We start from the raw sequence: 12,791 nt of genomic DNA, 5'->3' as shown, positions 1-12,791 counted from the left end.
TAAGGAACAGAAGGAATGGCATATTTCACTTATTTCGTCATTATTGCCACAGCGGCTCATATGGAATTCATATTCAATACCAAAGTAATGACAGTAGGCCCTATCTATCTTCCTGACAGAGTAGCATATATTTGTGAAGCTGATTGAATACAATTGGCACTGTCGTAGTCTGTTGGTTATCTCTAGGAAGAGAGAGAGAGAGGGAGAGAGAGGGAGAGGGAGAGAGAGAGAGAGAGAGAGAGAGAGAGAGAGAGAGACTTTTAACTTTAAAACATCCAGTGCTGCCAGTACAGAGTGTCCCCACAGCTAAGCCAGCGCAGGCCGTTAGTCCTGTGTTTAATTGCCCGGCGCATATGCAACTTTAATGCAGATTGAGTAGCAGTGACTTCTCAAAGTTTGCTACGCAGAGAGAAAAGTCTGTAAGAAGTTTCAAAGCTGCTTTAATTGTGTCTTCATGGTGGCTTCGGGCTCAGAACAAAGAGTGATACTTCTTCTTTCTTCCCCCAGCTCAACTGTCACAGTTTCTTTGTAGAGTGAATGTCGGCTACTCTGCTCTCGTCACGAGATGTTTTTGTTTTAGATCAGGCAATGGTGCCCAAAGCAAAAAAATTGCAGGAGATATTCCAAATGCATTAAATGAAACAACTCAATATAAAAAAAATAAAACACCCCCAGTAAAAAGGTGTTGTTCTTACATTTCTGTAAACCAATTAAACAAATAAGATAAAACGTGTGACCGAGGTGCCTCTCCATTACTTTCTTTATGCTCATTCAAGCTAAGGCAAGCAGGTGTTCATTTGCAATCTGCGCTACTGTGCTCGAGGCAGTGGGTTGGTTGGAGGAGTCAGCAAAACAGGAAAGATCTAGTCATAATCTGAAGCTTTGTACACTCTCTCTGCATACATACACACACACACACACACACACACACACACACACACACACACACACACACACACACACACACACACACACACACACACACACACACAAAGACAAACTGCACCCTTCTTTTCTGTCATCCATTTTCTATTCACACCCTCCACCCACTCCCCTGTGATGTAGGCTAGCCACTGAAGACGAGTGGACCCAGCTGGACATTGCAAACCAATGCGAACAGATAAGTACTCTCATCTCATCTCTTCTCTTCTTTTCATATAGGCCTAAATAAATTTCCATATACAAATCAGACAAGCCTGCCCTCTTCATTTCTCTTCCATCAAAAGCCTGTGTGTGTCTCTCTCAGGCTATGCTCTAATCACAAGTCCCACTCAAAGGACCTAGGGGTCAAGCTAATCTCTGTCGCCTACTGAAAATGTGTTTATTCCATTATTCAAAACTGCGTCTGGAAATCTCCCCGTTCAGATTTTGTCCTTCACCTTGGTTGTTTTTTCTAACAAAAAAGGCTCTTTAGTCTAGTAGAGTGGGAGAAACACAAGACGTGAATAAAAATGAGCTTTTTCAATGATTAATATCTCATAGCCTGTGAGCTGCATTATTGAAAAAAAAAACACGAGCCGTGATCTAAGACAATCTAATATGAGCAGTGAATCGTGATTAAAGGCCTTCAAAGTGAATGTGGAAATTGTGTATCCGGGGTTTGTGTTGTGTCGAATGAAATGACAGAAAATCCATCTAATATAGTGGAGTCTGTCAGTCGAGACAATGGCAACAACAAATAGGCTTTTAGCATTACATTGCTTTTGACAGAGCTTTTTGTTATCCAGGTTGTGTAACAGGATATACAGTGACATCAGCAGTGTTGACAGCAAACACAAAAAGGCATGTCTTAAGGGAGACCAGACAGCAGATTAAAGATGGCAATCTAGTGGCTGCTAATCGGATGATTTAGGAGGGGACATTATGTGGAATTACAGAAAGATTTACAGCTCAAATGAAAGACCTTTCAGAAAGTGAAGATTGCTGAAGCAAAGATACAGAGCTGGAGAATCTAGTGGTTTCATGTTGAAAGGAAAAAGTGGCCTTTGAGACGTTACATTTGAAGAACATTTCATAAATATGCCTAGCAGCCTAAGGGAAAAAAGTCTGCTTTTGATGCCCGTATTGATCATAAGATTTTTTTTGGGGGGGGGGGTTACTTTCAGAATAAAAGACGTAGGAGTAGACTAAAACTTTTTTGTAAATCACAAGCCATTTTATAAAGCATGTAGCTTTAATCAGTGAAATGTAATAGAAGAGTCGTAGAAGAGTTAGTCGACAAAAAAGTAAACATTTTCTAGACTTTTCTAAAATTGATTATCAGGATAATATTGTGCATCGTGATTCATTTTCTTATCGTCCCATGCCAGCTATAAGCCCTCCTAAATCTTTCCAAGGAGGACACCAACATTTTACATAAATTCCTAATGTTTTTTGCGACCAGCATGTTTGTCCCCCTGGATTAGCTGTTGTATTGTGTGCATTGGGATCTACAGTACTGTACAGACCAGAGCAGCTGTCTTGTTTACATGTGGGAGACAGTGAGCCGCTGTGGATTAATGAATGTCACTTTGTAAGTTTGTAGAGAAGCATTAGAGAGAAAGTTTACTGTCCTCGAGGGAAAACCCAGACTGCTCATCATAACGACCAATAATTAAACTGAGGTATAGCAGCAACAATACACTTAAGGTGCTGTTTTTGGCATGCTTGTATGTTATTGCTCAATTATACATGCACACACACACACACACACACACACACACACACACACACACACACACACACACACACACACACACACACACACACACAATCTTAATGAGAGCAACTGGCGGATTATAGAACATACTTCGCTAATTTCGTTCCGCTTTCGATCAGAAGCAAAGACGACGATTAATGTAATGAAATGTAATTCAACAGATAGTTTGTTACACATTAGTTTTCAGTCATATCTTATTGTTTTAATGCAAAGGGTAACATGAAGAGATGGCTTACCTTAGCTGTGGCCCTCGCTTGGTACTCTGGACAGCCATTCACAGTAATGGTTTCATGCATGTACTGGTACACCTGCAACGAAAATGAAGAGAGACAGCTGTTGTAATTATGTTTCGCGTGGTTGAAAAGACTCAAATTGCTGCCTCGCGTCTCAGCTCAAACTGCTCATTTCCACACAGTCAAATAATGGCGTTCCCTTCACAGCTGGCTGTACCGACAGGAACTGCATTAAGAGACTGAGTGATGGAAGTCATCCGACAGGCAGGCCTAGAGTTAGTATATTACCATTACTGACAGTGCTGCAAAAAGGTACGCTACTTGCACACAATATGTATGTAGATGTTATTACTTATCCCCACACATGTATTTCTAGATGATGCCATGCACATCAAGTTTATGCCAAAATTTGCCTTGTAACACAAAACCCCTTTTGAAATGTGAAGGCTTTCTGCACAAGCATAGAGTATAGAGTATTTTGCCTCCAGGCTGGCGGAGAAGATAAGAGAATATTTCAATTAACTGTGTTGAGGATGCCTTAGGGCTCAAGGGGCACCAGCCTCGGAAGATTATGTAATGTGAGTCTTAACATAATCCATCTGAAAATTGCTCTTTATTTGTGCAGCACCTTTTGTATGCATTGCATACCAAAAAAAAAAGATCTTAATTCTTAGCTCAGTAAACGGAGGCACAGTGCGGTCGTGACTTTATAAACAGCTTGAAAAAGTCTGCAGAAACAGGCCAATAATCCAATACTTTTGGACCTGAATTTAGTGCAAAGATAAGAGTTGCTATATGTCTAGTTGGGTGACAAAGGTCTTCCTTGTAAAAGAGTCTCCGGTCTCAATGGGATCTACCTGTATGAATAAAGGTAAAAAAAAAAGAATTACAAAAAAGCAGGTTTTTCTTTTTCTTGACAATTCGCAGAGGCAGACAGAATCATTGCAGACAGCTGCCCTTTTACGGTTAAGACGTGTCTTTTAAAGACACCTAACAACTAGATGTGATGAGTAAAAGGGAGACTTATGGCAGACAGAGACAGTGTTGAACAGTACATGCGGAGGATGGAGATGGCTATTAAAATAATTGAGATGCATGCATGGGCTAATTACAAAAAAGTCCCAGTGGAAATGAAGTTGGTGCAACTCATTTGATAAAAAATGAATAAATTACAAGGCGAGGATTAACTGATTTCAGCAGTTTTCAGCGGCAAGTACGAACAAGTCTATTGGTTTTATTGTCACAATCATGGCGATTGCATTTCATTTAGCGAATGAGCAGTCAGATTTTAATCATAGTAATGATACAGTAGATTACAAAAAAAAAATCCAAGCTATTGTCTATATGGCATTTTAGCTAGCGTACCTAGGAAGTGAATTTTAATCAAGAGTTTCCACTCTCTAGATGATGTCTCATATCAAAGTGTGGCAGCTTGCCTAGAAGCGAACACGCCCGGTAGCTTTGACGTAGCACGGTGCAACTTCACAAAGGCCCGCTCGCTTCTCTGAATCATCAAAAGGATGTAGACACATAGGGGACGCAACCCTGAGATGTTTGTATGCGGAGAGATTTGCAGAAAGGATGTAAAAAATAAATAAATAATAACAAAAATACACCTGCCAGCTTGTGTTGTCTTGTTTGCTCACGAATCTCAAAGACCAAATGAGACGAGAGTGCAGCTCCACATCTCAGAACACAACATGTTTTATTTTTATTTTTGGTAGATCCGTAGCGCTGCCAAGTTCGGAGAAAATGAGTCTGCACACACAAACACAGGCACACACACGCACACGCACACGCACACACACACGCACACGCACACGCACACGCACACACACACACACACACACACACACACACACACACACACACACACACACACACACACACACATCACAAATGACACCTTTTACTGAGGACGTCTTCCACCTTTTCAGCTTTATAAATGCAATGAAAGGTTTTTCTCAGCACTATACCTAATTACACCTACTCATTCTACTGGAAACCATCTCTTGCTTCTTCACGCTTTCCAGATATGCAGTCTTGCAATATTACTGGCTCCATCTATCTGTTAAAAGTAATGGCTTTTGGCGGCTTGCAAACATTTGTCTCTATTTTCGTAAATGTTTAGTAATGGCTCCCTTCAAACATGACTGGAGTGCAGCGCTCGCACACTATTTGGCATATGAGAGATAGAGAGGGAGAGGTGGCACAGCTGTGAGTTAAAGAATAGTGTTCACAGTTTAAAAAAAAATAACATGGCAGTAGGTTGAGTCCTGTGTGGTCAAATAATATGTGGGAAGGTGTGCGAAAATGGACAATTTAGGGATAACTGATTTCTAAAAGGCTGTGTAGGATTTGTAACCATAAGCAATGTTACCCTATTTTTTGGCATGGTGCAGCAAAATAACATTTACAACATTAAGATATTTTTTCAGATAGCTAATAGGTTAGCAGTCCTTAGCATACAATCCATCCAGCAGACAGGGAGCATCATTAGGATTCATCTGATGTCAAGTTTCTAGCCACCTGGCGGAATGTAGATCCAGTTTCCGCTCTCCGTTTAGCCAATTTTGGTCTCCAGCTGCTCCTCTGTGGGAAACAATTGGGGCTCTTTTAGCTGCTAATTGCTCCGCTATGTTTCACCAGCTAGCCTTTATCTCTCTGCTGTTTGGTGCTGCAGGTAGCGTGCAGTGATGTTTTAGGGGCTTATTTCTAGAAATAACTCCCTCATGTTGACAGGAATCAAGTTTCTGGCCAGAAAAATGTATTGGGATATGTGGATTCATCAACATTATTATTAGTTTTGCAGCTTTAAAAACTCTCTAATTCAGAATAAGAATAATACATTTGCTAAGAAATGCATCACAGTGCACTAAAGAAGGCAAAACATTGAACCTAAATACAGTGCCCTAAATAACAGAGTCAAAACAGGGAACATGGAATAAATAGCTGTGTGCTTTTTGAATGTCAGTCTCCTTGTTGTGGCTGCACTTTGCTCGAAAGAGGTCACGCTGTCCTACGGGCATCTTATTCAATTCCCCCCTCCTGTCTTTTCCTCTTGCCGGACGTCTTCATTGTCCATTCCTTAAAGACGCAGTGCAACGTTATCTTTCTACAGTAGGACAGAATGGATAAACTAAACAGCTTTACGCGTTTTTATATATATAGTGGGTGTTTTCGCCGGAAAAATACACCTGTTGTAAGACGAATAAGAAGTACTCTAGAATATAGAACTAAATACATCTTCACCTCATCACTTGATATTGTGGAAAGACATTAGTGGAGGATGACATCTTTAGTAACTACCTTCTTGTCCTTGAAGGATACCGTATAGCTTCTGTATATTCTACAAAAGGGCTGCAAACCCACGGAGCGATGCAATCTAGAACTTTCACCACTAGATGCCGCCAACATTTTCCATTATAACACACCACTGCACCTTTAATTTCACCCTCTCCTACAAGGTTCTGACTGCACAAAGCCAGAACATAGAAAGAGAGTTCTGCGGTGGCCAAAGCTAACCGGACATTGCTGCCTCTACTGATTTAGAGCGACGGACAGGAGTGGTACATAGAGAGGGGGGGGATGGGTAAAAGGCTCGGGGATGGTTGATGTTCTTGGAAAGAGATTAAAAAACCAGCCTAGGACTTCCAACAATACATTCTCTCCCTCGCAGAAGCACTAACCGTGACTCACAGTGAAAACGTTGAAACCTGCACGCTCACTCGGGCTCTTAACATAGTGCACCTTTCATCCTTTAACTCACTTGTGTGATGTGGGAGGCAATAGGCAATGGGGATGGAGTCACAAAAACACAAATCCTACGTACAGTACGCCCTCGCTTTTTACTTAAAAAAACACAGTCACACAGTCAATTAAGTTGATTGAAAATCTCTATTGAAGTGGAAAATCGACTGCGATGTTTGGGCTGATGAGAGATGCGATCGCCCTGGCCTGCTTCTCTTTTTTTTTTTTTTTTTTTCACTTCCCCTGTTCGCCAAGTGGGACTCACTCTCTCTCTAACCCAATACACAGCGAATTCCCACCCTCCATCATTTCCAGCCGGTTAGCTCTTCCAGTCGTTTCGTCTTGTGTCCTTCCTCTCCCATTTGCAAAGGCTGATTGACCCTGACAACTCATCCAGGCCTCTGCAGTGTGAGACTATAACACACATATCTCCACTCCACTACAGTGCTATTGATGAACGTGTGGAAAGGACAACCAACTTATCAAACTCTTGTCTCTTTGTCACTTAACACCCGACACTGCTGAACAGGCTCTTTCCCCTTGCCCCCTCCATTTCTCAAATTGTCATCCTGTCATCCCTTAACGAGGCTGATTCATGTTTGGTAAATCCCACTGACGTAAAAGAATGGAATCAGGTTCCCCAGGTTAGGTTTATAGTAGAGTTTTTTTGTTGTTTTTTATTTTCTGTGGAGACTAGATTAGTATGTCCATGTTGTAGAAGGGTCTGAGTCTGCATCTACCTGAAAAGTGGTCCATCACATATGAATCTACAAAAGGTCATGTGTAATAATGAAATGTCACAGAGCTGTGTGTGTTGTCAAAATGGACATGAGGAGGGTCAGTCTTACAGATTAACCTTTGTTGTACAGCTATGTTTACACTGATGGATAACATAGGAAAAGTGACAAAATGAATCGCAATATGATTAATATTTAACAAGGATAAAAAAAGGTTATTTTCATTTTATGTTTTAATTTTTTTAATTTAAAGTTAAAAAAAGTTTGAGTTTTTCCAGGGGTGGTGCGTTAATGCGCTAGGTGGGTGAGCTGCGATATTTGGGTATTCAAAAAAAAATTATCAATCCAGAAAGACATTCAGTTTTGTAAAAAATAACTCATCCGTCTGCTATTTGTGTTACTATTGCTGTCAAAATGAATAGTTTTGAAATCTCTTGCAAATGAAAATAAATGGTTATCAATGGCTATCTGCAAAGTAGGGGAAAACACAGTAGAACATACAGTACATTTGTATTAACAGTTAGCAGTAAAGTAAAGAACACTTTGTATGAACTGAAACTGCAGTAAATTGGCTGAAGCACCACCACTGTGATTCTTCAAAGTGATGTGGATGTTGAAAACATTTCGTTCCGTGCCTGTGAATCAACCGCTAAGAGAACACTGTGTGTCGCAAACAAACACGTTCAAAAAGACTTGCATATCAGGCCCATTAAATCCGGCTCAAAGTAGCTGCTTCCCCACTGACTTTCCCTTCCAACTCCGAGCCCGTCTCCTCTAATTGTTCCCCATACAAAGTGCATGGGAGGATGCAGCTGTTGATATTCTACCACCACCGCCATAACAGCTCATTTAAAGGTATATTTCAGTATTTTTTTAAGTGGGGTTGTATGGGGTACTTGGCAGGGTTGGGAGACTTGGCTGTAGCTGAAGTCAGCATTGTATTGTTGCAGAGGGGGCCAGCAGAGAAACGTTTTCTCGACACGTCTATAAAATGCTAACCTCAATAATGATTTCTTTCACTGCTGATTTGCGAACTGATACGCTACACAGCACTGGCAGACAGCCGTTTCTTTTTGCACTTTTTTCAAGCGTATTTTGGCCTAGTATTGCTTGCTTGGTAGAGTGCAGCATAAGGTAACAGTCAGACTATGCATATATTCCATAATACAACCCCACTTAAAAAAATACTGAACTATCCCTTTTATGCTCATGCCCTGCATAATAACAATAATAATTCACACTTTGCAATAGCCAGCACTTACAACCATTTACTCCAGCTGGCTCAGCAACACACAGTGAGAAGCTGCTGTATCATCGGCACTCACACAAACCCAGTAATCGACTATAAAGCCCATGGTGGTCAGCCCCCTAGTCCCAGAGTATACCTCGGATGCTTTCCCAGACGACTGTGTATAGTAGTAGCCAGCACTTTGTGGGTGAAGTGCTAGGCATCTTTTTGCCTCTCGACAAAAGGGCATTTGCTGCTGCTGCTGCTGCCGAGGCCCCCTTCTCAAGAGGTTTTAATTTTTTTTGTGTGAATCCCTGTTATAGCGCTCCAGTGACTGGCACACAGATCACTTAGCCAATTGGCAGACCCAGAGTCAGTGTCAGGATGTGCCAGGGTTTCCGGGAGCAGGCCAGAGCAGAGCAGAACTGGACACCGTTAAAAAGAGGACACCATAGAGCTTTCTTTCTTTATTTATTTCTGTCAATTTGCAAGATGTCGGATTTGTTTTGTCCTCTGTTTGCTTAATGTTCTGTCAGACGCTGTTTCTCCTAATTGGTGTCATAGCACCAGTGTTGGGGAACTTTTCATCGTTATAATGAGACAATGAATGAACTACCACATTTATTAAAATACATCTTATAATGAGTTTACAGAAGATACTACACAAATAAAAAGTATGACGTAATTAGTTAATTTATTTACCTTGATTGACCTATAGGGCTTATAACATTACTGTTTAGCGCTGCTTTCAAACAAATAAATAAATAATTCCCTTTTATCTGTAACCATTTATTTGATTGTTTTGTTTGTTTGTCTTTTAACCCATTGATGACGGCTGCTGCGTGATGCCACATTGGCTCTCCTGCCTGATGCTGCGTCGCGCAGCATTATTACTTTATCTAATTTTCATGGCATTCCCAGCATAGAATGCACTGTCATTGGTTCAAATACACATGAGGTGGGTTTTGTTGATTTTTTTAAGACCACGTGACCACCCAAAAGTTGTGTGGTTTGCCGAAAATCATGTCAATCAAAAAAAAACAAAAACAAAATAATAAAAAAAATACGCCAGCTATGTCGGCGACAGAACAGTTAGTGGCGTTTGATGCGCAGAATCAAGGTCTACTATAGACTACTGACGAAAATCACACAACACATTGCATCTATTTATTAACAATATTTAATAATTTTCTAATTCATCTAATTTTGACGATTTTTTGAAAAATGTGTTGGTTTGTAAGCGCTAAGGGAGCATGTTTAAATACAACCTGTGAACCTTACCTTTTAAATGTATTTTATTTCATGTTTCTATGTGCTACACAGGCTTAGATATTAAGGTTTTGGTAGACTTTACAATTCATACTATTTTTTCAGAAAACCCTCAGGCATTAAGGACATGCATCCTAGATTGCCATAGTCATCAATGGGTTAAATAAAATTCCTTTTAAATACGTATTATTAATATTTTTTATTATAATCCCTAATTGCTTTTTGGTTGTTTTGAGTTTTTCGTCTTTTACTTGTAATTCAAATTTTCTTTTAATTATCTATTTTCAATTAATTAAAAAAAGCATTTGTGCCCTTGTAAAGCTCTTTGAATTGCTTCATAACTGAATGGTGCTTTATATGAATAAAATTACCTCGCCTTGCCTAGATCATCATACAGTTTGTAAGCAGAAACATAATCTGCCCATCAACTAATAATATAGGAAGTAGTATCCAGCAAAGTACAGTATCTAAAATGATTATTTAATGACAGTACTTAAATTAATGTATGTAATTACTTCAGTGCTCTGCTTGACTAAATCGCACCCCTAAAATGATATAGCCACCGCTACAAAGTGGGTATTATAGCATGTTTTAAAATGTGTCAGCACAACACTGTATCTAGTGTATATGACTTTCAGACCCTTGTTGGTTGGTTTCACATTCTGGCTGCGGTTCCTTTCCGGTGATACAGCTTGCGTTTGAGACAGGCTGTCATGATTTCCTCCAGTAGTTTTTTTGGAAGTGATTTGATGCATTCCCTTTGGGGAACTTTTGTCTATTGAAAAACTTCAAAATAACAAGGAAATGTGTATTGTGAACAAAATCTCCCAAAACTTCACTTTAAAATTATCTAATTTGTTTTCCTATATAATCTCCCCCTGACAACTTAAGTACACTTAATATTTCTTTGGTTGTATTGAGGTAAATAAAAGCACTGAGGATAAGGTTAGGGGAAAGATAGTGGTTTTGGTTCCATATTGAAAAACTAAATGCTACTTTAAAACACAACAGTACCTTGAGCTTTTTTAGTTATGAGCCAATCATTGTTTTACTATGACCTACTGTATACTTTGTTCAGTAGCCTAATGTGATTAACAAAGTATGGGACACAGGATGTAAAAACATGCCTCAGTCAAATGCTAACTAGCATTCATATGGTTAGGACTACTAACTGAACTAATATCAGTCTGGTAAACCTGAAAGGTAAGCAGCTGGCCTATAAATCCTTGAGTAAAAGACACATCTCAATATTTCAAAGTATTTTGTGGTTATTTTGAGATCTCAAGCAGCAAAATCCAATTTAAAAATCCTGCACTATTCCCTCTAGAGAATGACTGTCTCCTCGACATTCTGATCAAGTCTGCTAATTGTCTGCCTTTGTTCCCGGACAATTTTCATGTTCACTTCATTTGCAATTAACTTCAAAACACGAAGGCCATTGTGGCATCTGTCATCTGTTTCACTCCACTTGAAAAACCCCTGTTTGCTTAACAAACACGCATCATCTGGCTGATGCTCCAGTATGTCACGGCAGACAGGACATCAAATATATAAGCTTGCTCTGTGTGGGTTATCAACCAGCGTAGTGGTGTCATGTAGAGTGAGTGCTCTTGTTTGCTTTGTGCCCTGTCCCCTTGATAAATGAATGGAGAAGGAGAAGGATCAGTTGGGGCGTGTGCCAAAGAGAGTCCTTAAAGGAATAGTTTTAAAAACAGTTTTAGAAACATTTTAAAACATTTAAGCTTTCCACTCTCAGGCTCAAGAAAAGGCCACAGAAACCGTTCCTGTAACTGTGCATGCATTTTTGATATAGAAATGAGCAAAGGTCGCTCATTAGCTTAGCTCAAACACTAGTAGTCAAGGGGAGCAGGCCAAAAGAAAAAAATTACTACATCGCTAAACGCTACTATGTGTTTGTGTTCTGTCGCTTTATTTGAGCCGCAGAGTAAAGCAAAAAGGTAAAAATTAGTGGTGGGCCGTTATCGGCGTTAACGTGCTGCGTTAATGCAAGACTCTTATCGGCGATAAAAAAAATATCGCCGTTAATCTCTTATTCCACCTCCTGTTCGGCTCAGGGGAGATAATAATAGCCGGGGGCCGTTGTTGACACTTGAGGAGCCTTTATTCTCTCACACACCCGCCGCTCTCTCTCTCCATCACTTGCCCACGACACAATCGGGTATTGGAACGCAGGGTGGGTGTGTGTGGCCACCGGTCGCCACGTGACTATAAGTTTCCAAGTTTTAAACACTTCTATCTCTTCAACGTCAACGTCACCATACCCGAATCCTAAATATCCCCATAGCAGACGCTATATTTCATCGGGGGGGAAACTTTGTTTTGCGCCACAGTTCGGCCGTAATGCTGCTGCACACATACACACACACACAGACACAGGCGCACACACACACGCTGCATGACAGAGACGAGGGGCGCTACCAAAAAGACGAGAGGAGCGGTTGGAGCAGTTGGAGCGTTTAGAGACACATGCATGCACATTTATTTACATAAAATCGCAATCGCAGTCATTTGTGCAGTTATGTAAAATGTTTCACTAAGGAAAATTACAGAAAAAGTAACGCACAGTGACTTTGATGAGTAATTTTAATCTGATTACTGGTTTGGAGATAGTAACGCGTTAGATTACTTGTTACTGAAAAAAGAGGTCCGATGCCGGTTACTCGTTACTAAGTAACATCTTGTTGAACATTATTTATTTTCATCACCAATTATCATAGTAGAACAGCTTCCTCAAGCAGTTTGTGATGCATGTTGGAAACAGGAGATGAGCCCCTGGTCTGATGCGCCACCTGGCTTGAGAAACACGTTCTCAAAGACTTACTTTGAGTCATTATTTAGGAGCACACACATATTAT

The 12,791-nt window shown here is 40.3% G+C and overlaps 1 protein-coding gene across 1 annotated transcript in view; it reads right to left on the bottom strand.

Annotated features, from left to right (window-relative positions):
- Positions 1–12,791, bottom strand: part of lin7a (lin-7 homolog A (C. elegans)) — a 38,762-nt gene that overhangs the window by 8,953 nt on the left and 17,018 nt on the right. Inside the window, exon 3 of the mRNA XM_080050721.1 lies at positions 2,935–3,006. Within this exon, the coding sequence (XP_079906847.1) occupies positions 2,935–3,006 (72 nt within the window). The remainder of the gene's footprint in view (positions 1–2,934; positions 3,007–12,791) is intronic.

The sequence above is a fragment of the Ammodytes marinus genome (genome assembly GCF_949987685.1).
Source record: "Ammodytes marinus genome assembly, chromosome: 22".
In the NCBI taxonomy this organism is placed as follows: domain Eukaryota; kingdom Metazoa; phylum Chordata; class Actinopteri; order Uranoscopiformes; family Ammodytidae; genus Ammodytes; species Ammodytes marinus.
This window is presented reverse-complemented; position numbering and strand designations above follow the sequence as displayed.